Raw genomic sequence first — 26,149 nt, forward strand, 5'->3', positions numbered from 1 at the left:
CTTCAGAGAACATTGTGCGAGTCTTCAGCAGATATTAAAGCCGTTGAATCCTTGTCAAATATTGTTCAGAGTGAGACATGTTATGTCGGTGAGGTGTTTAACTACAGTACGTGAGCAGGGAGAGAGAGCCTTCATGGTTTCAAAACATCAGCAAAGAGGAAGGTATGAAAGTAAAGGAGGGCGGATCATTAAACATAAACATCCATCAAACTGCATGTTGGAGTATAATTATAACGAGACGGTGACTACGCTTCATGACAGAACCTCTTTTTATTCTTGTTACCGAGTTTTTGATTTCGTAATAACAAGAAAAAAACGTTGAACTTTTCCTCAGACTGTTAGCATGTTTGTTTTTGTCACGGCGGTGTCCTTCCTTCGAGCACTTTTGACACTTTTACGTTTCGCATTTTGTTGCGTCTCTTTCACTTTGTCTCTGAAAGAAGACCCACAGAGAGGACGTTTTATTCAGAGCGATACAACGTCCTCTCTGTGGGTCTTCTTTCAGAGCGGAGGACGAAGAGAGGGAACTCATGCGTGTCCCAGAAAGTAAGAGGTTTGTTGTCGGCGTCTCATAGATAATCGTTAGCGACCGTTAGCAGGATAGACACAGTCTGCGAGTGGTTGCCATGGTTACTTCTGCTTCCTCCTGCTTTATGACAGATTTGCTGTGTGCATACTGCCCCCTGCTGTATTGGACTGTGTACATACACCAGCGTGCTAATGACGCTGCAGACCAGCGAGAGAAAGGGGGGGGAGAGATAGTGCTCGAACACAGTACGAAACACTTTTATGAACGTCTAATGTTAAAATGCTCTTAAGCTCTGAGTCAGTTACCATGGTAACTGAGTCTGTGATGTTACTTTATTGTATTTCAGTACTTGATATTTGGCCTTATTTCACGTTATCTGTTTGTTGCACTGAGACAAATTCCTCGTATGTGTAAATGTACTTGACAATAAAAAACGATTCTGATTCTGAACCTGGATTGGATCATCGCTTTCTTCAACAAACCCAGAGTCTCTCTCCAGCTTATCCTCCTACAAAGCCACAAAGGCTATTTCATTTCTTCATTCAGTCTGTATCAGTTTAATATTATCTGTTTGGCATACTGTATAAACACAGGCTGCTTTTTTGTGGAACATGGCATGTCCTTTGAGGAGCCTCTACATTATAGAAAGTTAATGTTAGCTTGCTAACATATCTAACCAGGAAGACGCTGCATTGATTTAGAACTTTGGTTTAACCGTTAAAGCTTCTACAGTTTGGTTAGCGTACTTTCAAAGTGTTGAGAGTCTTGATTGTTCGTGATTCTTAAGTTGAAGTTTGCATTTAAAAGCTTCAAATAAAAATATTTTGGGTGCAAAAGTGTTGAAGCAGAAGAAAAGAGGAAGATGCAGAAAATGTTGGTTTGCAGATGTGCATGCTGCTCGAGGTCGGGGTTCCTTCATTGACTGTGTTAAATAAGAACAGTGATGATGACATTAGGTGAAGCGACTGCCTGTCGATGGAGTTGTAAAGTCAAGCTGTGGAAGGTAAATGTTACTGCGTGTTATCCCGGAGCAGAGGACGGTTCTCTTAAGTGGGCGGAGGGCCGTCGTAACGCAGCATGACGTTGAAAGATCTGGCGAAGTTGTTGGAGAGCGAGCAGCTGCTGCCTTCGTCCATGAGGGGCAGCAGGAAGGCGAGGAGCAGCAGAGCCAGGAGGAGGAGCCACAGAGGGAGAGCCAGGCGACACACCCGATGACACAAGCCGGCCTTCTGCAGACACAGAAGAGAAAACACAGGTGAATGCAGGTCGAAATTAACCGTGGAATATTTATCATTGAACCAGTGGATCTATGAAACACAAGTCCACTTACACTGAGACGGTTCCTTTAAGTCTTTAAAGGAGCAGTATGTCACTCTGACACCTCGTCTATAATACATACATCTGATACAAGATCTGAAGACAGAGCTCAGTGTTCCAAACATCCGTGTGTGTCTCTGCTGTTTTTTTAACTAAATATTTGTGAACTTTTTCGTTTGTTAACATCGTTGGAGCATAAAAACACGACAATTCTTTTGCTCAGAAACACAAGAAGGCGTTTTTAAAAAGGACGGCTCGCTCACAGATACGCAGAGAGAAAGTGTGTTTGGTTTGAGATGGTCAGAGGACGAGAGCAGCAGCAGCTCGCCCACACACACACAAACATCATGTACCAAACTCAAGTGACGCAGCTCAGGCCTGCAGACTCTCTCACAGATATTTTATCAATCATTTTTACTGCCTACATTCATCTTTCACTTCTGAACTCTGCCTCATTAGAAACAGGATGGATGTATGTCTAAACAGCATAAAACACTGAAACATGTCTTTGTCCACAGCCTGGTATAAACACTGGATCTCCTGCTGATAGATGCTCAGATATGAAGCATGTGCAGGAATATTAACTGATCTGTTAGTTCTATGGTCAAACAAAGTTAAGTAACATATTACAGATGTTTATTTTATTATTAAAAGAGCAGTATGTAACTCTAGTAACCCCTAGTGTTTAAAATGTGTATTGCAGTTCAAACTTTAATCATCACAGAGAGCTGTCTGGCCCCGCCCCCTCCTCTCTAGAGTGGATGCTCACACAGGTCACCATGTGGTGGACACTGTAGCTTCAGTGTTTAGCCAGCTCTGCATGTGGTGGACACTGTAGCTTCAGTGTTTAGCCAGCTCTGCATGTGGTGGACACTGTAGCTTCAGTGTTTAGCCAGCTCTGCATGTGGTGGACACTGTAGCTTCAGTGTTTAGCCAGCTCTGCATGTGGTGCACACTGTAGCTTCAGTGTTTAGCCAGCTCTGCATGTGGTGGACACTGTAGCTTCAGTGTTTAGCTAGCTCTGCATGTGGTGGACACTGTAGCTTCAGTGTTTAGCCAGCTCTGCATGTGGTGGACACTGTAGCTTCAGTGTTTAGCCAGCTCTGCATGGGTCTGTAAAGCTTTCTGCGTTCTAACCTCTCTCCATGTTTCATCTCCAACATTGATCCTAGTTTGAGCAGCTTTCTGCTGCTGGAGCTTATTAGAAACATGCAGAGGCTTTTTAGCTCGGGTACAATCACTTCTATCTGAAGCAGTTCCACTGCCCGCTTCCATCGCTGCAACACCTGTTCACCTGATAACTGCTCTCATATCTGGCAAACCCAGGGGCGTCCAAAACGGCCGAGAATCTTTGGATGTCTCACTTGGGGTCCTGATTAGATTCAGAATCTATTTTCGATTCAAAACTGTTCTGGATTCAGGATTCAAAGTCTATTTTTGAGTTAGTTCATACTTCAGTACTGCTCCATTTGGCATTCTGGGTTAAAGAGCTTCGCAGGAAGAGATTAATTAGCCCAAATTGATTTTTGGAAGTTTAGAATCTACTTAAAATCTCACAAGAAAAGAATCTAAATATTTCAATAGATACACTGTATCATTGTATATGTGTCGGGTGAGGGGGGAGGGGGGGGGGGGGGGGGGGGTGTTTACATAACAAACCAAACAATGTTTTCAAACAGAGTCTGTCTGTCAGTCTGAGCAGCAGGGACAGAAGAATGAGTGTGTTGCACTGTGTGTGTAAGGGTTAATGATTGATTGAAAAGGAAGCAACACTTACTAAGACAAACACTCACTGGGCAAAAGGCATGCAGGTGTTTTTTCTTCTTCTTACTCAAAGTGACAGAACGTGCTGGTTTATCCGTGTGGCCGCTCACAACATTTCACCAAACTCACCAATGAGGGATCATTTTGGACGCAGGGTGCTGCTCTCTCCAAAATAAATAAAAATCTATGTTTTCATAAAAATGAATTGACGTCAGAAGTAGCAGCTCCACGTTGAGTCAGATAAACAGAAGACAGAAAACGTGTGAAAGGATTCAGGAATGTGTGCAGAGCTGCTGCAGCAAAGGCGTCTGAGGGGTCAACAGGGTGGTCATGGAGGGAGGGGGGCATTCTTTAATCTGCTAACCCCCACTGCTTTCTAAATGAATGGGGGGCTGGGGGTTTCTATGCGTGACTTGATAGCAGAGCTGGGTGGTCAGGTGTTAAAGAATGAGCAGGTTTGTTCTCGTATCAGTGAGCTGAAAGATCTCTAATAAACTGAAGAACAGGTGTTTTAGCAAAGACCTTCTTCAGCCCATGTTGCTCTCATAATGAATGATTTAATACATCTGTTCCAGGTGTCTATCAGACTGGACTGATCGTCATGCAGAACAGACGGTACCAATCGACTGAGCATCACATGTTGGAGCGGTCATGTTTTCACTCATTCTCTTGAAGTAAAAAAAAAAAAAAAAAAAAGACAAAGATTTGTTTTGACCTTTTCCACCTTCGCTGTGACTGCTGGCTGCTCCTGTTTGGCTTTGACTCTCTGCAGAGAAAGAACATAACATTGAAATTCATTCATGTAAAACATCTGTACAGAAATAAATACAGTAACTCACTAATGCACTATGAGTAGGCTGGAGCTCTGGACTGACAAACTGATGAACCCACTTCCTGGATGGTTGTTTTTAATGACTTCATCAAAACAAGTTTTCATTTGAGCTATCTAACAAACTCCCACACACGAGCAATACTAAGTAATGTTACGCTGCCACCTTGTGGTGACAGGTCATTACTGCAGCTGAAGGAGAATCCCCTGACAACATTCAACAGAGTGAGGATGAGAGGAGCTGAGACAGCAGCTTGGCTTTAATAACAGCATGCAGTGTAAGCAACAACGTGCTAACAGCTCAGAGAGTTCGTCTGTCTGCAGCAGAAGTTAAAACACGAGCGTATGAATACTCCTCATATATAACAAGAATAAAGAAATCTTCTGTGACATGTTCAAACATGAGGAGATATAATTCCACGTCATATCACTGCAGAACCTTTTGCTCTGTCATGTTTGTATCAGGCTGGACGTGTTCACGTCTCCTCTCACCTTAGCGCCGGTCCTCGTCCTCAGCTCTCCCATGTCCTTCAGCTTGGACTTGTGCAGCATCCAGCGGTAGCGGAGTTCTTCCAGACTGATGTCCTCTGCAGGTCCAGAAGCGTCCTCCCCTCCCTGCCTCTCCTGAAGCAACAGCTGGAACTGCTCCTGACCCCAGACCACTCCTGCCCTCAGAGCCTGCAGAGGGAGACAACACAGACACAGGAGGTGTAACAGACCGTCGGCCCCCCATTCAAATTCAGAAAGAATGCAAACTCCAAAACTGTCTCAACCCCCCCCAAAAAAAACATCATCAGTATTTCTAGTCTGCAGCAGCAGCAGAGCGGGATGCTTCATATGTTCACTCTCACTGCGATTGAAAGAGTCTGCAGGACTCAAATTATACTTCCTTTTCACTTTGTGACTGTAAATCATTCGTAAAGATATAAACTGCTTCTTCTGTTGTGTGCAGCAGGACTCAAAAGAGGGAGGAGGAGTCGTGTGGAGCGCTGTTACAGTGTGATGCTGGCTTTAGGAGCTCATTAGGAGATTTGAATACGAACTCTTCGACCGCTCCGTCTTCAGTGCAGCTGAAGCAGTCACCATTAGGTGGAGCTAAAGTACAGAATTTCGATCATTCCCGCAACACTACACACACAAACACTGCTCATCACTTCAGTCCAAGTAAAAGAGAGACGGACTCATAGAAAGGCTTCACACCTTCGACTAACAGTAAATTCATGTTATTATTGGTTGACTTTCTGACATCAGCAGAGAAAATGGACAGTCAACTCTCTGAGCAGAACAGCTGTGATGAGACAATGATGAGGTGAGGACATCAAGCAGCAGCATTTCATTCACTGGGGTGAAAACCTGAGTCTACTGTCAGGTCTCATCTCACTGCTGTGACTGGATGCTCATGAATACTTCAAAGGTGTTTTATTTAGCAAATATTGAAGTGAATGGGATTCATGGGAAAACTTTATAAAGACTAATCCTGCCATCCTCCAGGGCGACCAAACTCCCTCCCTCACTTCTGGTGTTAAAACTGGAGCTGATGTGACTCGGCCCTCCTGAGTGTTTCATCTGAAGCCCACCTTGACTTGGTCCTGACGGATCTTGAGTTCTTCGTTGCCGAGGGTGGCCGTCTCTGTGCTGAGGACGTCTGAGAGGACTTCACTCTCTCTGGACAGCCAGGCCTCAAACTCCGCCCTCCTGGAGCTGTACTGACCCTGGACCACCTGGAAACCAAACACACACACATGAGACACTGTCAGGACACGCGCTGGGCCTCGCACACTCCTCACTTTAAATCCTTTGATACTAGAAGACTCACAGATCATTGAAACTGTTTGGTTTTAAATATAAATCCTTTAACATCTATCTGGAACCAAATGCATCCAATTGCTTAGAAACACTGAAACACGCTTTCCAACAAAAGATGAATCATTCGGGCTGGGAATCTTGAGGTGTCTCACGATTCTATTTTCGATTCTTGGGGTCATGATACGACAAAATGATTCATGTGCACAAAGTTTTCATTGAAAACCTCTACCTGTCCTTTTTACAGGCGATATTTTATATTTATTCGGCAACGTGTGAACAATGCACAACGATACCTTTGTTTGCTGTGTTGCTGGTGGAGATGATTTCTTGGCTTGGTCCCTCCTGAACAGAACAAACGCTCCTCCTCCTCCTCCTCCTGCTGCTGGACTGAGATGTTCTCCTGCCTCCATGCTGCTGCTTCCTCCAGACCTCATTCTCCCGCCATCACTACATTTCGTGGTCAACGACGCTGCCCCTGTGAATCCGGACATGATGCTACTGTCGCCCCCTGCTGGTGCACCCCTGTCAAGACTCCCAGCTCCCGCTCTGCAGTGAAGACTCCAAGCAGGAGAATCCACTTCGTCTCCTGCAAACGAGCCCCTGCCGTCTTTCCCTGTCCGTGATTGGCTGAGCTGCTCAGCACCCTGTCCAGCCAGGAGGAGGCCACCTTCTTCTTCACCCTGGATCCATCCACCTTGCCCCATTAGCCCCTTCTGCCCTGCACCCCCCTCCATGCTTCCTCTTCTCCCTGACCCAGAGCTGCCCAGGAGTCCGTACACCTCTGCTGGATTATCTCGCTGTCGGACCCCGGAGCCTCCAGCCGTGACCTGGTTGACCCCTCCCCCCAGACTCAGCTGTGTTTTCAGGGATAAGTTGTGTGGTGCGAGGCCTCCGGCCCTCCATGAGTCAGACTCTGCTAGCTCCACGGAGCTGTTTAGCAGCCTGCGAGAGAAACAAAGAGAGAGATGGAGTATTTTTATAACACACTACCTGTGACGCATCACAATCACAGAGAGAGCGGAACAGAGAAGCAAACTTTCTATAATTCATCTCTCTTCAGTCTTGTTTTTCTTCCCCTTGATATAAAACTTTGAGCATCCATAAAGGAGCAGTCAGGACACGCACTTGTGATGTTTTTGTTTTGTTTCTTTGCGTTTGTTAATATTCTCTGCCATAAGCAGCCCAAACACTGCAGAGACGCAGTTTAAATGTTTTGACATGCAATCTGAAGAGAGAATCTAAATTAGAGTTTAAAATCTCCCTCGCTGTCTTGGTGGCAGCATCAATTTTGAGGAATGAGAAAAAGTGGCTTTCATCTAAACACGACTCCGACTGAGAGATGAAGTGGGATGTTTACAGGCCACGCACACATTCTTAAACACGTCTTATCTCAGTCCAGTGAACTATGGGAGTGATGTGTCATTAGTCTGTTTAGAAAAAAAACACACACCACTCCTGGTCCGACCTGTGGCTCCTTTCCCGCATGTCACTCCCCCCTACTCTCTCCCCTCTCTTCGACTCTATCCACTGCCCCAGGCATAAAAAGCTCACAAGTAAATATAGAACCTAAAGTCTCCTGATGTTTGGACATCACTCTATAAAAAGTGCCAGGATTGAGGTTTCTGTCTCTACCTGTCCAGATTGAGACTCATGTGGTACAGGGCCAGCCAGGACTCTCGTAGGCGCTTCATGTCTCGGATGATGTGGACCTGTCCCTCCTCGGAGGTCCTCTCCAGGACGCCCTGACCCTGAGCCTCCATCTGCTGCAGCTGGAGCTCCTTCTCTGGAAACTCTCCCAGAGCTCTCTGTGGACACGAGCAGGGTTAACGAGGTTAACGCGCACTTCAGGTACCAAGCTGCCGCCTCCATGTTCAACACTCTGATGCTAAGCAACAGTCAGGCCGCCGAGCACCTTTCCTGCAGCATCTGAAACATTGAATTTACTTCAAAACCTCTGCCAATCATTCCCCTGTTTTCAGCGAGTGACTCAAACATCAGTCTGTTCAGAAATTCTTAGTGGTGCATACATTGCACAACCGTGAATTATTTGTTTTTCTCCACACTGCGACTCATTCTAGAGATGAACACATAAGAGCTCCTCCGCAGTGTGACAGTCACATTTAAAAGTGCACTTTGAATGTTAACAAAATGCAGAAGTGAAGACTCTCCCCCTGGTGGCGAGGAGACTGGCAGGAAGGTCATTGTAATTACAAACAGTCTCTTGGTATTCTCATTAAAATGCCCGACTGCAGGCATCACTTAAGGTCACAGTGAGCTGCCATCAGTTCCGACACGGAGCCGGCAGAGGGAAGGATACACTTCAAGGGATGTGAAATCAGGAGAAAGGGGAAATGGATGTTAATGAATTGATTAGTTTATCCTTCATAAAGGCAGACCCCTGCAGGTTTGCACTTCCTGAGTTAAAGGCAAACAGCTAATGCATCATCATGAAAGTCTCATCTTCACTGCTTCATTTGACACTTTTAATATTGTTCACGTTTGCAGATTGATCGCTTTAATCTTCCTCGTGTTGCGTGAGCTTGTTGAAGGGGAGAACTTGAGCACTGAGTCACATCCTAGCTTTGTTTTCATGTTCGTAAGCAGAACAGGGAGTAACATCTGTCCACGTGATCGCAGAGCGCTGAAAACACACCTGAGCCTCGTGCCGGCGTCCCTCGATGCTCCAGCCTCCTGATTGGCTGTGGAAGGACTCCAGCTTCTGCTTCATGATCATCAACCACTTCTCGATGTTCAGCAGACTTTCATGGAAGCTCTCGTGGTCAGCGATGCTCTCTTCACTCTTATGAACCTTCCCCTGCAAACAAAGGAGACCGTCAGTGAGTGGAAGTCTGCAGCGCCTGTGGTTGTGTGTTTGTATTTTTATTACTGCTTTTATAGTTGTTTCAAGGTCAAGGTCATCTTTAGTCTATTTTTCAACGTGTGCTTGAAATTCAGAAATAAGGAAAACACGTTTCTCTCTGAGCGACTAACAGAAAGATTTTAAAGATAAATACAAAAACATAATGGATAAAATAAAAGGACAGATTTACTAAACTTTCAAAGATAATGTGCAATGATGTGCATTTTGACTGTTTACTCCTCTGCATGGACTGGATCTGAAGATGGCTGCTCTTACCCGGACCTCCTGGTGCTGATGCTTCCAGTCTGCACACAGTCTCTCAAACTGAGTCCTGTTACTCTGACTGGACGAGACCAGAGTCTCCAGAGCTGTGATGTGGGCATCGCAGTCCTCCAGGTCCTTCAGGATCACCTGAGGAATCACCAGTGAAATGACACCACAGAGAATTCAAACGACAGCACATCCTTTAAAGTAATAATAATAATTTATACTTTATGAACATGAACACACACATAGGCTGAGATAGACACTCATGCACAAACAGGGTCCTGTTGACATGCATTAATGGAGAGGTCTCAGAGTGAGGGGGCTGCCCACAGCGAGCGCTCCAGAGAAGTTTTGGGGTTCAGTGCCTTGCTCAGGGGCACCTCCGCAGTGCCCAGGAGGTGGACTGGCACCTCTCCAGCTACCAAACCAATTTCCGGACTTGGTCTGTGCCGGGATTTGAACCGGTGACTCTTCGGTTCCCAACCCAAGTCCCTACAGACTGAGCTACTGCCGCCCCAACAGTGGGAAAGCAGTGAAGACGTTAAGAAGAGTCCTGACAGGTTTCATGGCTCTTCAGTCTGAGTTTCATTGAGAAGTGAAATGTGTTGAAACCAGAGGGGGACAGTACTTTAATATGCTGTGATGAATAACTCATGCAAAGCGTATGAGATCTTCTTGAGGGAACAAGGTGACACAGAGTTTAGTGGACTCACCCTGAACTGGTCTGACTGGGACTTCTTGGCCAGGATGTCAGGCTGGAGTCTGTCCACGGCCGTCAGTCGGCCACTGAGGCTGCTCAGCTTGGAGCGAATCATCTCCGAGGCGTCTCCAAAGTCCTTGGTTCTTGAGATCAGGCCCTGAGTGGAGCGACAGTTCAAAAGGTGTGATGTTAAACAGCTGCTCCCGTCTCTCCTGTTGAGCCCACATTCTCATTATCGCGTTCTCTTTTAAAATATGTCACGTCCTCATATCTGCTGAGTATTGGTATCAGAGGAAACTGGCCCTGTTGAAGGATGTTCCATATCGATTTACTTTCGTGTCGCCTTGCATCACTTAAAGACACACAGTTAAGTAAACTTCATGTTTTAGTTGAATGTAAAGTTTTCTCAGTTTTCTCATTTTCCCTAAAATTTCAAACGATTTTGAAGAAGTGCTGTTGCTGTCTAGTTAGATCGTTGCTCTGATAATGATCCTACAAGCCAGGCCCACAGTAGAGTTCTGCTCATCTTGTTTTTAAGAAAATACTAACTTCAGATCCAACACAATATTTTTACAACGTACAATTCTAAAGAGAGCAGCTCATCAGCCGAGAGTGAAGACATTTGGTATGCTGGGATGTAAAATGAAATCAGTCTGTTGGCCTTGAAGAGACCAGGGAGGGCTCCTTTCACTAATGTTAGCGGACACTGACTCTGTTATTGTCAGAAAAATAACTTCTGATGGACCAACTTTTAGAAGCTAAAGGTTCCACTTCAGGCCACTGAAACATTCTGCTGGAGCTGTGTAATGGCTTTTTGTTGCTGTAGTTTACTTCACTGTGTAAATATTTGTTTTATATTTCTGCCATATCTATTCATTATTGACCATGCTGCTACCTGTAAATCACTCCAACCATGCATAGCTCATCTTACCTTAAATAGAGTTACTTTTGTATATTCTTCTTCTTCTCTTGTTTTTTTATAGCTGTGTGCACTTTAAGGTCGTTGTACAGTTGCATAATGACAATAAAGACTTTCTACTCTATCTTTGTGCATGTTGGTTATTTAGAGCTTAAACATACAGAAGCATAAAAGGTTTCAATCAGGTTTCAATAGAAAGACATATTGCTGATAGGAGACGTTGTTCTACGTGGTTCCAACGTAAGATTTCGAGAGAGAGTAAACGTAGGCACCTGTAGTCTGCTCTTCCTCTGCTGCAGCTGATTGTGCAGCAGCTCTCTGTTCCTGACGGCAGCAGTCAGGTCGTCCTGCAGCCCGTCCGACCTCTCAGGACCAAACACAGAGTCCAGCAGGTCGCCCTTCACCTGCAGCTGAGTGAAACGCTCCTGCAGCTGGACGCTGTCCTTCAGCAGGCGCTAACGTCAAGGACAGGAAGAGAGGACACATCAAACTCCATTCAGTCAAACCACAGTTTACTCCACGGTGCAGAACACAATCCACAGACAGAAGCACAAACAGCAGCGCAATTTTATGATCAATTCCTAAACTCCAGAAAATAGCTGTTTACAAACGATACAACAGTGATGAAAGTCTTCAACAAGCTATGAGAGTCATTTCTCTTTTTGAAGGTTTCTCTGACCTTGACTGTCAGATGCTAACAAAGCTAGAGTGATGTTGTGTTGATGTTAGACAACTGGAGCTCCAGCTGACGCTTGTACGGCCGATGTTTCCACACGTTTTTTAGTGCACACTCACTCCCTGAGATAAGATCTTTGAAGTTGTGAAATGATTACCTCTATATTCTGCACCAACATAGCGATGTGTGAGAAGTCCGTGACGTCAGCAGAAGCTTCCAGAACCTGTGAGACCATGTGGCTCCATTGGCTATAGACCAGCAGAGGGTCCTGCAGGATGTTCCTCAGGCCGGACTCTGACTCTGAACACAGCCGCGTCGCTCGGCACTTCACACTGCAACATACCGACATCATATTTGACATGTATGACAGAAATAAAGAATGGTAGTCATTTTTGAAACAACTTAGCAGATCCAGAAGTAAGAACCATCCTATACTTTCAACTATCAGTTCTTCATCAGGTTTACACCCAAACGGCAACCAGTGATAAAAAACCAAGGACCTGGAGTGTCCACTAGAGGCTGGCTGCATAGGCACAGGAAGTCACATACACACCCATTCAAAAACATTTTTACAGCAGCCATTAACATATTTACAGCCTGCTTCAAAAAACAGACGAGGTCTGACTAGTTTTTGTGATCATGGGCTCACACCATGCATGCATGAGCTGAGATCCACTTCTGGTGCATGTAAGTGAGGGGCGTGGCTTTAGGGGGAGCACAGAGGGGAGGGGGTGGGTGAATACGGAGAGGATGCTACTTTCAAAATCATGCTTGTATCCAAAAATGACCGACCCTCCCTTTAATCATAGATAGCTGACATGATTGACAGGTGGGCGGGGTTTAACGGTTTGTAGGCCCAAACAGGATGTTAAGCAGGCAGGGCGGCTGCTGCTGCTGAACCTCTGGCGCCCCCTGCAGGAACTGATGGCTGAGGTCACTCAGGCTTCATCATTCATGTTTACAGTCCATGTTCACACTGTGTATGAACAGAAAAGTTTCCTTTGGACATCAGAAACACGTTCCTCTTAATCTCCTGAAAACCAAAGACTAATCTATTTTTAAAAATGACTGACATATTATTCAAATTAATGACAGAGGAGGTTAAAGTGTCCGCATCAATCTTTAATTAGCATTCTTAGCAAGGCGAGCTTGTTCAGCCTGGACTCATGTCTAGACCTGATATTTCAAACGAAGGACGAGTGAGGAACTTTTCAAACGCTTTGAAGAAATTGGCTCAGATGCATTCAAGGCACGGCGAGACAGATGTGAAGTGACCACGACTTTAGAAGATCAATACGTCAAGCCGAGTCCCTCGGCAGACGCCTGACCTCGACACCCACTGAGCATGTCAGGGAGCGAGGAAGCCGAGCATCACGAGACGACTAAATCATGGAGACATGAAGGGGGGTCACTGAGGTCTGTGCAACTTGTTCAAATCGATGCCAACTCCAGAGGATTCTGCCAATAAAAACAGCATGAAAGTTTTAACGGCGCCATCACACAGACGTCGTGTTTCTCCGTCAGCTCGACACTGCAGACGGTTGGATGACGGGTCAGTAAGAAGCAAAGCGTGCACATGAGGTACTGATATGGGCAATACAGTATTTAAAAGAGGACCAAAATATCTCCATATTTGAAATCCAAGGTTTGAATCCCCATGACTTCGGTCTTCTCTGAAGTCCCAGTTTGATCTAAGACGCATCAAATTCACGTTTGTGTCCGTTCTTACAGTCCATCATGTCTTCTTCAGCTGTGAGCACACTTGATAACTGTTGAAATTAGCAGCAGAGAGGCTGACATCTTCCTTTGACTCATCATCTGTCCGCTGCTTGTGACGCTTGTGACAAGCTTTCTTACATAGATAGACTTTATTTGGCATGGACATCACAGATACACTGGACGAACCAGATGCAGTGTAAATGTGTTAGCATACATGCTAACTCTCTACATCTGTCTGGAGGAGGCTTTTAAAAGGAAACGGTTAAAGACAGTAGAAGCAATGAGGAGAAGTCCCAGGGTTGTTCTTCATGAACTACACGAAGCTGTTTCACAGTTGGCTCGTGTTTGGACATAATAATAACGCTGCCAGCTTCTCTGTTGTCCAGAAAACCATCTGCCTGCTTCTACTGCACACACTCTTGTATATCTTCCAGCTGATGTTTGTATCAGTGTTGTGTTGAAAGGAGAAACAGGTTCAATTCAGTCTCCTTCCACAAGCCGTGGGGATGCATGCGACATAAAGGGAACAGCTTTTCTTATCTAATGAGCCTTTCACCTGCTACAATTCTACTAATTCAGAAAAGCACTTTTCTTCCACTTTGCTTCACAGACGGCGTTAAAGAGCTCCTCCAGCATCTTTCATTCATTCTGAATCATACAAACGCTCCTTTGAGACAAAGATTTGTCCGTCCGTCACACTTCTTTTCCCCCTGACGTCTCTCCTTTCTCCATCTGAAAACTCTGATTTTAATTGGCCAGGCTTTGATTAGTCTTTTATTTCCTACTGGAGGGACAGTGGAGTCTTTGTCCTTCAGTTTGACGTTGAAGCTGCTGGGTGTTTTTAATGAAGCCTCCAGAGAAGAAGGAAGTGGAAGCTAAGCTTTTGTCAAAGTACAGACTCAGATCTGAACTAGTCTGTTTGTTCAGTTGTGCACTTTTACAGTTCTTATTTCTTATAAAGCAGACGAGCACAGCTGTGTATGTGAGTCATAGTAACGTCTCAGAACAAGGAAACAACAACAGGAAAGATTTCTCATTAAAGACACTGATTTTACAGTTTACATGTCTGCTGCTTTATGATCAGCCCTGACCTGTCTTTACTGACGTGTTTGCATCGTGCATGAAGTCAAAAGTCCCTGTTCACACATCTCCCTGAATTCTTTGTGAATATTTATGATAGTGTATCCACCAGGGGGCAGGTGAGGATCAGGCTGTGAGACTGGAAAACTTGGCCTGTAACACAACTGAACATGTGAACAGCTTCAGCGTGTATTCAGGACAGAAATCAACACCAGTGACGAGCTCTTCACAGAGTTTTAACATTTTTTTGTCACGAGTCTGCTGCTGACCTCGCTTCATACTTTACAAAAACAAACCGTCTGATTAACCAAACACACACTCTGACAGCGTCCGTGTGTGTCCGGGTGCCGGTGCATTGGCACACTCGGTAAACGCTGAATGCTTCACAGACACTTGCAGCTATGGCCGGAGTGATAACAGATAAGTCTGTTTATGAGAGAGGTCACGCTCTAACTTCCCACTGATCAGGGAAACAATTCCACCTCTGTATCAAGTGTGTGTGACTTCACCATGACTCTTGTTCATGTAGCTGGAATCAGCTCAGGGCTGTGCACACTTTATCTGATACACATGATGAGTGCTGTCCTATCTCACACAGCAGAGTGTGAAGCTGCCACATCTACCAGGCTGTCTGAGTGCGTGCACCTTTACTTCAGTACATTCTAGCTCCACTTACTTTTCATATTTAGAACTATTTACTCTAGAATGGTTTTTCCCACTGACTTTCTGAAGCAGATTCTGAACATGGAGAAGGTGGAGCAGTTCTGTCAGACTTTATTTACAACTTTGTTTTTGTGACTGCTGCTGGAGGAGAAGACACACCTCCTCGTGTGCGTAGCTCTCAAACTTTGATCACCCTGAGATGAATTAACCCCCTTCGCTGTCAAAACCAGGAGAGCTGGATGAGTCAACTTTGTGCAACGTTTGAAACCTTTTCGCTTCCTTGATAAGCCGTCGACCTTTTATCCTGCCGTCGTCTGACACGAGGAGCACTTCTCTGCTCTCAGGGACTTCGAGAGTGTTCATTCGGTTTTTGAAGGACAGGGGCTGTTTTGTTTTGTGGGTGATTATTTATCTGAGTATAGAAAGATGACATTTTAATTCCCCCCTGAGGTTACGCTCTCGGGCCTCGCCACGCTCTCTCTGGTGCAAATTATAGAGAACAACGAAAGGTCGAGCCACGGCTACTCCGGGGACTGGCTGGTAGAAATCCTGATTTCGCCTGCTCACTACACTCCTACACAACTATTGAGTATGTGCTACAAACAAATCAATGACTGGATCCGCCTAAATCTTCTCCAACATGAAGCTGAATGATTACTGCCGTTTGGACTGGAAGCTTGAGCGGTTGACACTTAGTGATTTTCTTGTTGTGTTTGTTGACATTTGTTCAATAACATTGCAGTGATCAATACCTCCAAAGCTCCGACAAAGAAAGAAGAAAGTTCATCAAACTGTGGCTGAGCGCAGAGCTCACGCAGCACAATCAGACCACGCGGGACCTTTAGCTGCATGACTCCAGATGTCTGATGAATGGAAAGCCACCGAGAGGTCAAGTCTTCCCTTTTGTCTCTTCATGTTTCATCTGATAGAGACCATCGCTGCTACAAAGCTTCCCGTTTCATTCTTCTCCGTATCAGGCGCACTGATCGTCAGGACTCAGACACAAGGAGGGAAAGACTCTCGTTGGTTAAAATGCTAGAAAGGTAAATGTGTTCACACTCAGGCACTGACACAAGCATCAGCGTGAAAGATCGCCATCTGAAGAATGCAGGTATAAGAAGGACTGGCTGCTTCAGTTTGCTCCTGTACAGAGAGGAGCTGTTTATGCTTAGAGGATAAAAAAAAAGGTTCCCGTCCAACTAATGACATCAAGCACCACTGATGTGTCACCAAACAGGGAGGAAACCATACTTCCTCTGTGCGAGGCTGTGCCTGACAGAGAAGGTGGAGGTTGACGTTAAAAAAAACACTTTCTCTCTTCTCCTTTGAAATGTTTAGAACTCACACTTCCTCGCCTTCAGTTGATCAGCTGTTCCACATTTTAACACTGAAAACTGCAAATGTAAGATCAAGATCATGAGGTATCCGTATGTCTGAGTAATCCCAGGATCAGTCTGCAGAGAGCGCTAAACAGCTTCTTCTCCAAATAGCACCAAATTTCCCCCGATATGAAGCCCAGAATTAACCGCTAACATAGACTCTCTTCTCCCAGCTCCCCTGGCAGCCCTGCAGCGTTCTGCCCACAAAGAAGCTTTCAGAGAGCTGGCCAATTAGTACCCAAGTGGGTACGTAGGGAGGAAGGGAGGGCTTACAGAAAGAGTGGCAGAAAACCAAAAAAAAAAACGTCTCAGGGAGAGGCTGAAAAGAAGGTTTGTAAAGACACCAGTATCAGATGCAGCTGCAAATCAGGCGAAGCTGCTCTTTAAAAATGAGTGAGTACAGGATTTTTAAATTGAATCACTGAAGCCTGAATAGTTCTGAAGCAGGTGTCATGAATGTAAAAGCAAGGCAGTCTGTATGTGTGTGTGTGTGTGTGTGTGTGTGTGTGTGTGTGTGTGTGTGTGTGTGTGTGTGTGTGTGTGTGTGTGTGTGTGTGTGTGTGTGTGTGTGTGTGTGTGTGAGATATGCCGTATTTAAGCCCTTTAAGCAGCTTCATTAAATTGTTACTCCCTGTGAACTGTTCTGCAGACCCAAACATTATTTACACGTTTTTACACGCTGGGCTTCTCCAGCCTGTCCTTGTTGTTTTTAAAGGAGCAGTAGGATTGATGTCACATACCTCTGATGCTCTTTGACAACAGCCAGGACGTCGTCAGAGAGATGTCGCGAGTCCTCTGAGAACCTGAAGAGCTCCTTCAGCTGAGCCTTCAGAAGCTCCACCTGGGACTCTTCACCTGCCAGAGCGTTCCTCACACCCTGCGAGACACAAGACTCAGAGTCAGCCCGACGAGCGACAGCAGCAAACAACCGCACACGTGTGTTTACTCAGCATGAGAAAATAAAAGCACAATCAGTTGAGTTTATCTGGATCAAACTCAAAGGAGTCTGCTGAACCTGTTTACAGCCTTTAAACTATTTCAACAAAGAGTTTCATCTTTTACTCTTAAACTTTATATTTTTACCTCAATTAACTTTATTTGAATTATTTTTACTTGAACACATTTTAAGTTTGAAGAATTTTAGTGATTTTCTTTCCTGTCATGAAGCGTTTGGTGTGAAGCACTCTGAATTGCCTTGTTGTTAAAATGTGTTGCATAAATAAACGTGCCCTGCCTTCAGCTTACTTTATATATTTGATCATGTACACAAGAGATGACATGCAGCAAAGGGGCGAGGCCGGATTCAAACCCACACACACACACACACACACACACACACACACACACACACACACACACACACACACACACACACACACACACACACACACACACACACACACACACACACACACACACACACACACACACACACACACACACACACACACACACACACACACACACACACACACACACACACACAGGACGTGAAGTTCTGTGGCTCGGTTCGTAGAGTGGGTCGTCTCTTAACCAGAAGGTCAGGGGTTCGATCCCCATTTCCTGCCGCTGAGGCCGTGGAGGTCTGTAAGATCACTAAAGTGCTGTAATCGTTCAGTCTACTCTGTAAACTCCTCTTTTCTAAACACTCTGGACCTGCTGCACCAGGGATAATCAGTCCTTCACCTTTTTTTGCAGCTCTTTCACGTGTGTTGTATTTTTCATTCTGCGGTCACACACGTTTCTCACTTCCATTAGTCCCGGATAGAACATTAGAGCAGCGGCTAATAACAGCAATGAAGGCTCTGAACATTCAGTCATTCAGGCAGCACAATACCACAGGGCAGACCACTAACAATGACTAACCACTATGTTATGATCAGAATTCATGTGAATGGATGTTAATTGGCAAGACGAGATGATGCACAGTCATAATTTCTCTCCTCAGCTGCAGCTGTGCAAAATACAGCAACCGCTAAAAACTCCATTCACGCAATCGACGGATTGATTCTGCTAAATAACTTCACCCGGACATTTTGACAGCTCGTCTGTACTGTATGTTGGTGAGTTTCTTTGCAAACGGGAATACATGCACTGTTTATAGTAAAAGTTAAATCCAGTCCAATAAGTGCTTCAGCTCAGTGAGTCATAGATGTGAGTGCTCATTAAATAAATCACCCAGTCAAAAAGGAGCTCAGTGTGACTCATCACACACTTCCTTCATTAAAGCTGATTCTGACAATAGCATGTAGCTGTTGTCATGTAAATGCTACTTCCTCTTCACAGGAGGGTTTCCACACATGCAGCAGGAACAACAGAGAGGAACTGAGCGTCCACTAGAACGACACACTCACACTCGGGTCTGGTGTTCAAGACATTTACCGGTACTCAATCCTCTGTTGAGTCTGAAAGTTTCAGGAGTTATTGATGCTCCGAGATCCTAATCCAGTTATCAAATGAAAGAGTGACTTCATTTCTCTGGAGGCAGAAATGGGCCCGCTCATCAAGTGTTTCATATGAATGATGAGACTCTCAGGCGTGGAGGATGATTAAAAAATGAATCTCAGTCCTTGGTCAGTGGAGAAAAGTCTTTCTCATCAGTCTGGGTGTCCTATCCAATATTGATATCTGATATCAGTCAGATATCTGCCAGAAAACAAATATCGGATTTTATCAGACTGCATCTAAAATCTCTGATATCAAAACCATTTACTATATACTGACAGGAAAAAAATAACTGAAGTGAACTTGAATTGTTTTCACTTTAATTGTTTATATTGCATTTAATGAGGTTATTTTTGAGGGTATTCTAATTTATGTTTTATTTATTTTATTTAATTGTAGAATAATGCAGATATTATGTTGAAGGTTAAAATTCATGAAACCAATCGGTTAATAATAAATGGGTCAGTTTTTCTCTACTGTTGCTGACTATTGTTCTCTGTTTGATCAGCCTTTTATAACACTGACATCTTCTTGGATCGATATAATACTCAAGGCTGCAATATCGGCATCGTATCAGAGGTGAAAAAGTAGTATGGGACATCTCTACTTATCAGTAATAAGGTCTAAGGTCTAAGCGGAAGTTCAGAGGGGATAGGGCTTTTTCTTCTGCCGGTCCCAAACTCTGGAATGATCTCCCATTGCACAAAAGACACGCCCCCTCACTGTCCACTGTCCACACATTTTTATTCTTTGGCTTTTAACCCAGCATGAGACTCTGTTCTTGTTTTAGTGTTTTATTGTTTTTATTGTTTTAACCCTGTTAGTGTTTTACTTATGTTTTATGTTTGTGCTCTTCATGGATGTACAGCACTTTGTCACAGCTACGGCTGTTTAAAGCGCTTTATAAATAAAGTTGAGTTGAGTAATAACTTCAAAAACAAAGCAGACGTGTGGTTACTGGAAAGAGGCCGGCTGGATCGGGCCTAAAATCAATCAATCAATCAAAATCAAGATGTCTGCTGTGTGAAACGGAGATACGCTCCAATAAAACAAAACCTCTTTTTAGAAGCTGAGGCGTGACAAAAAGAGAAACAGCTACAATCTGAAGTGTGCAAGAGGAAAATATGAAAGCCACTCCCCAACACACACAGATTCATGAGGAGCATCGTCAGCTGTGTCATCCACTTTTCTTTACTTCTTTACGAGCCTGTCAAAGAATGAGAGAGCAGACAGCTATTACGCCACGCGGCACGTAAAGCATCCACTCTTTTCATTTGGTCCAAATGAGCAAAGTCTTGATGGACTCACAGACCTGCTGCAGTCACACATGAAGTCTTCTTTGATGACTCTGAATAGTTGATGGCATTGTCACATTTCACTAAATGTATCAAAAACGCTCCCGGAATAAATTCACACGTAGGAACACAATGTACTGTCTTTAATGCTAAGGCCATTAGCAGAGCTTTTATCATAAAAATGTGGCATTTCTCCTCATTATGAGTTTGCAGTAAAAGACTTCAGCTCCATATTTGCATGGTGGATGAAGTGGAGTTGTTTGCAGTGTTTGAAAGAAAGTGAAAACAGACTGAGTCACAGGGAGGTGACAGCCTGTGGAGTTTGCAGCAGATGACAGATAGATGGGTCCACATGTCATTTAGCATTCCAGTCACACCCTGCACAAGCAGCTCTGCAGGTCCACAGGTACACAAGTCTTTGTCTGAACAGTCTCCTGCTGATTCTGTCCTTCACCTGTCACATTTCTATACAAAAAAAACTCCATGGGGGAAATCGTCGACACGTTTATTCTCTCACTTTCCCACTACGAGGGTCTGCATATCAATCTATATCAGGAGGCCGATCAAAGAGGACGATACGTCTGCTCTTAGTGACAGTGCAGGAGAGGTAATACTGTGGCTGTGACCACGCCTCTCCCAGGCATTCAGGGGATCCACTAAAGTAATAAAGCAGCTTCACTGACAGGGCTGCAGGATTGTTTTTCCAGGGGGGCGTTTGGGGGGGGGGGCAGGTATGTGACACATAGAGGGGGCATAATGGAGTCTGATGGAGATAAAGAATCCAGTCTTCCTGTCAGGGCACGCAGACATTATAAGCTCTGAGAGGGACAAGAGGAGGAATGATCATTGTGTAAGGAGGAGAACAAAGGAGAGAGAGAGAGGTGGAGTACAAGACATTGTGTTTATATTACCAACTGATAAGTGTCTGTAGTGTTTTGTTTTTTTAAATCAAACTGAATCATAACCGAAACTCCATCATCCTGGTCACAGGAACACCTGCTCCTGCATTTCAACCCTGGAGCCGCTATAAGAGCTACTTGACAATGCTCAAAACACTGCGACAAACATTCACCATCCAGACTAAAAGAAGACAGGGACGGTCTCAGGGGAGGCAGAATCAAAGTTTAACCTCCTGAAATACGCTTTTGATCCGAAGAAGGACGACGCTTTACTCCCAAAAGGTTCACGGCACGAAGCTGGACTGGGGCGGAGAGAACCACAGGACATTAATGATTAGATCCTGACCAGTCCTGGGGCTGTTTGTGTGGAGATCTTATCTCTCCTCACTGTCCTCTCTCTCCAATAAAAGCCCCAAAAATGTATCTAAAAACACACAAAGAAAGCATTCAAGCGAGTCTGAAGGGATGGGACAGCATCTTGATCTTGTTGTTGCAGGCTGCACGGGTCCTGTTGGAGAACAGGTCAGAGTGGCGACAGGAAAGCTGGAGCGTGTTATAATTGAGCCACGTAAAAAAAATGTCATCAATGTCAGTATTTGATATGTTTCCATGTTAACCTTGCCGGTAGCTCAATGAGTTCAAGAAAATAAAATTGGATAGGAATGATGAAATGGCTTCACGGTGGAGAGGAGGATGCTTTTCTGAAAAGAGTAGACGCAGAAATAACTTTTAGAGACGCCGACAGAAAAAAGTCCTGCGGGTGTTTGTGAAGTTGTTGAGCCTTGTCACTCCTGAAAGCTCTACACAAAGTGTAGAGTCTGCTTTATTTCAAGGTCATTTCCCATAATCCTCTTCAGATACAAAAAAAACACCAGTGCAGACGCAGAGCTGTCTGAGTGCTGATGAACAATGTCAAGTAACACAACGCACCGAGCTCTGCACGGCGACAAACGTTGATCAGTGTGACGCAGCCTCACACACTCATCATGAAGGCCAGCTGGCCCAGCAAACTTTGAACATACATCCTTCAGATAGGAAAGGCCTGCTTCCAGGAGCATCTAATCAACCTGCTGCATGTTTGGAGCGCGTGTCGGAGGACGTGGTCCTTTCACTCCTATCTCTACAATAAAAGCCAAAAAAGCACCCCTCACAACAATAAAATCAATAACAAATCAACTGCCTGTTCATCAGAGTTTACAGAAATCACCACGTCCTCCGGCTGCTCTGACCTGTGTGCATTCAAAGTCTCATTTTGCATTTCATTACAAAACGAGAGGCAGAAGAAAATACTGTGCAGAAAATTCCAGCCATGTTGGAGTGGCAGTTCTGACTGCCAGCGTCAACAGTGAGTGACAAGCTGCTGAGAGAGTTTTAAGGGTGAGAATGATTCTCTCATCTTGGATTTGTTCAACACCTGAGATGAGTACATCGGCAGTTGAGTCAGATTTCCTTTTTTTTTTTAGGCGTCAAAGCTGATCTTTAAAAAGTTGATAATTCTAAATAAAGCTCACCGTGTATTTCCTCCACTGGCCAACCATCTGCTCCTCCGTGCGCTCTGTGCGCTCCTTGGACTCCACACCGTCCACCAGCTCCTGGTCCAGTCCCAGCAGAAGCCCCCTGAGGCGAGTGATGTCTTCTCCCAGCCGCTGACAGCGGGTCATGTACTGACTGTGGGAGTCCAGGCTGGAGCGCAGGCCCTCCTCCACCTCGCACAGACCCTGCCTCAGCCTCTGCCAGCCCAGTCTCAGCTCCTCGGCCTCCTCCACCGCCACCTCCGCCCCCCCGGGAGAGGTGTTACCCCTCACACCGTCCGCCAGGCCCTCGATGTGCACTAGGGTCTTCTCCTCCCCGGCCACGCTGTCATCCAGAGCCTGAGGGAAGAGCGAAGGAGAGACGTGTCAGAAGTCAAATCAAAGATCCCAACTCAAGTCTGGGAATTCCATCAAAGAGAATCAGGATTAAGGTCAATTCAACGTGACATCGTTTGATGAAGAAAACCTCTGCTGACAGATTCATTTCACACCCGTTTCTTTTTCTGTTCATTTCAAGGGTTTGTCATTTTCCAAATCTAGTTTAAGACGACGTTTAAATCCTTTCCCCTGCTGGTAATCATTATTTACTTTCTGTCTGTTTTGTCCCATGTTACATGTTCAGAAATAAAAAATCAAATCCAGTCAGTGTGAAGTGTGTAACTTTACTTTGGAGGAGGGTGTAAAGAACCTGAGGTAGCTTCATCAGCGGCTGTGTGACATGTTTGAATCCATCAGTTCTGCTGTGTCACAGGAAGCACCAGACGCTGAGTCATGGAGTCCACAGCTCACCTGTGGGACTCGTCCACATCCTTCTGATTCTCTGTGCTTCCTGATGACGTCAGAACATTAAAGTCTGTTTGTTTCCCTCTCATGTGAGCATGAAGCTGTTGTTGCCTGAATCTCTGTGGAGGCGGCGCCACTTTGATCTTTAACGTCTCATCTTCTGCCAAAGAGTCTTTTGGTCCAATGCCTCTTCACACGACAGGTGAAAACTCGCTCCAGCTGCTCACTGATGTGATCCTGCTAACGATCTCACTGTTGTGTCAGCTTCCCAACTCATTCTTAAAAATAAATAAAAAACCAGGCTCAATGAGAGCGGGAGGGTAGGGCAGCTCATGTAGACGACCATCGATACCCGGGGCATGTTTGACACTGGTGACACTCTTAAAGACACATACTGTGCACATCGTCAGGGGCGGCTGTGGCTCAGTGGAAGGTCGTCTCTAAACCAGAAGGGCAGGGGTTCAATTCTGCATTAACATGCTTGATGTTTCCTTGGGTAAGACACTGAACCCCATGTGGCTCCTGCTGCTTCATCAGTGGTGTGTGAATGTGTATGAATGGGATTATTTAATAGTGGTGTTTGGATGTGTGGGTGGGACCTGAACAAGCTTTGAGTAGCAGGAAGGCTCATGTCCGCTCACTGTAATAAATGAGACTTATATGTCTGCAATATTAAACTCTATCAACTATTACTACTATCTATTTCAAATCAAGCCTAAGACCTACATAACAAACGTTTGGTGTTTTATCCCTCAGTGTTTGCATCATAATGAACAGCGAACAGCCACAAGGACAAAAACATTATCAGCCAGCCTTTGATACTACGTCATTAAAAACCCTCCAAAGAGTTGAGTTGCAGTGGCAGTAGACATGTGAGGAGGATATATGTAACGAGGTGTTTCTTCTTGTTCTTGACAGACGGCGTGACCAGGCTGATGGTGGACTGCGCGGCTCGATCAGACTGACTGTTACACGCCACTGAGGGACGAACTCGTTGATGTTGCTGTAAAGGTAAGAGTGTGTTTTGTCGTGATGACAGCAGCTGCCATGTTATATTGTTTGAGTGTGTAATAAGATCATTTTACGCCCTGTTGCTCACGAGGGCAGTTGTGTTCACGTTTCGGCACTTTCAGAGTTATCGACTCTAACTCTGAACACACTTTCCTCCCACAGCTGAAAATAACAATTACAAAGTTTGAGACCTTCAAACATGGCGACACTGAACAGCTGCATCCTATTTCTGTTTCTCACTTGCAAGGCTTTGAGCTTGCTCTCCGCCGCGTCGTTCCTCTCCATCAGATCGTTCAGCTCCTTGGTCTTTGACAGCAGCCACGACTGGAACCTCTGGGTGCACACCTGGTAGGTCTGGTGCTCCTCAGCGATCTTCTGAAGCAGCGACAGACGCTCCTGAAACGGAAGGAGCAACACATCACACAGTTCATATATCTGGGTATGTGAGCATATGTAGTCTCCTGTGACACGCTCTGCTGTCTGTTACTTCCACACGGAGACGACCAAGAAGGGCCAGTTTACTGGTGAGGGATGCTCCTGCATAACACAGCTTTATATTGAAATCACCACTTTCCGCTCTGCCAGCAGCCCAGTTTGTTCAAGTGAAGGCAGCGTGTGGGTAAAGACAGACGTGGGTGTGTGGTTAAATGTGACTGACACTTGAAAGAGCCGTCTGAAAAGGGAAGAGGAAGAGCAGATTCATTGTGCGGCTCACGCAGGAGAAAAAAGTCCGCCTGCCTGCCTGCGTTCATGTCGACTAATCTGACAGCATCTTTACTCTGAATCTAAATGATTCAGAGGAAAATTCAACAGAGAAGAGTGTGAACGTCTGAATCTGATTATTAATGTGCAGAAAAAAAAACAACAACAACACATTCGATTAACATCAGGTGTAAACACCAGCTCTATTAAAAGCCTTAGTGTGTGTGTAAATGAAGGCTAACAGGAATCACAAACATCCCTGAAACAGTCATATATCCTGCAGGCAGTCATTAAATGACCAAACTCAGACTAAAGCTCGAGTTTTATTCTGTTTTAAAGAAATGTTTTCGACTTTAATGGAAGAAAAAGTGGAGTGAAAAGTAACTTTCTTTTTTTAGACTTTGATGATGTAATTTATATTCATGCATTTTCATCTCTTTTGAAAAAAAAAAAAAAAAAAAAACTGGATGTTGTCTTCGATGCTGCCATGAAGTTTGTAACTGATGCAAGCATCTGTGAAAAGCTGCAACGCCCACAGCTGAAAGATGAAGCAGACGCCTCCGTGCAGTTCCTCAAATGTCCACTTGAGGCATGCTCCCAAAGAGAGTCTCTCCCTGACGAGCCTCCAACAGCCAGGGAAAGATGTTTTTTTTATTTCTCTATGACCACTGTACTGGGTATGTTATTATGGATCTCACTTTTTAAAAGAGGGGGCGTGGCCTATTTGAGTCACATGTGAGTGTGCTGGGTGTCATCTCAGCTAATTCAGTCAATGAACGTGGAATAAATCAGACGTTTTGATGGTCATTTTACTAACAGCGTAAAGTCTGTGGTCTAGTGTGATATAACTGAAATGTTAGCAATCATTAGCCGTGTGTTTGTCACCTCACAGGAGGCGTCCTTTAAAGTAGCTCAGCTGGACTCACTCACTGCTCCTCTCTCTCCCTAACACAAATAGGAGCGAGCGAGCGAGC

The 26,149-nt window shown here is 44.9% G+C and overlaps 1 protein-coding gene across 1 annotated transcript in view; it reads right to left on the reverse strand.

Annotated features, from left to right (window-relative positions):
• Positions 1–1,419: 1,419 nt before the first annotated feature.
• syne3 (spectrin repeat containing, nuclear envelope family member 3) overlaps positions 1,420–26,149 on the reverse strand; it is a 30,601-nt gene continuing 5,871 nt past the window's right edge. The window contains exons 5-18 of the mRNA XM_079370504.1: positions 24,714–24,869; positions 22,659–23,018; positions 17,249–17,385; positions 11,825–11,999; positions 11,264–11,446; positions 10,086–10,229; positions 9,382–9,516; positions 8,899–9,060; positions 7,878–8,050; positions 6,539–7,187; positions 6,017–6,160; positions 4,932–5,117; positions 4,326–4,376; positions 1,420–1,758 (exon numbers count right to left, since the gene is read on the reverse strand). Coding sequence (XP_079226630.1) covers positions 1,576–1,758; positions 4,326–4,376; positions 4,932–5,117; positions 6,017–6,160; positions 6,539–7,187; positions 7,878–8,050; positions 8,899–9,060; positions 9,382–9,516; positions 10,086–10,229; positions 11,264–11,446; positions 11,825–11,999; positions 17,249–17,385; positions 22,659–23,018; positions 24,714–24,869 — 2,838 coding nt within the window. The 3' untranslated portion in view covers positions 1,420–1,575. The remainder of the gene's footprint in view (positions 1,759–4,325; positions 4,377–4,931; positions 5,118–6,016; positions 6,161–6,538; positions 7,188–7,877; positions 8,051–8,898; positions 9,061–9,381; positions 9,517–10,085; positions 10,230–11,263; positions 11,447–11,824; positions 12,000–17,248; positions 17,386–22,658; positions 23,019–24,713; positions 24,870–26,149) is intronic.

The sequence above is a fragment of the Symphodus melops genome (genome assembly GCF_947650265.1).
Source record: "Symphodus melops genome assembly, chromosome: 19".
Lineage (NCBI taxonomy): Eukaryota > Metazoa > Chordata > Actinopteri > Labriformes > Labridae > Symphodus > Symphodus melops.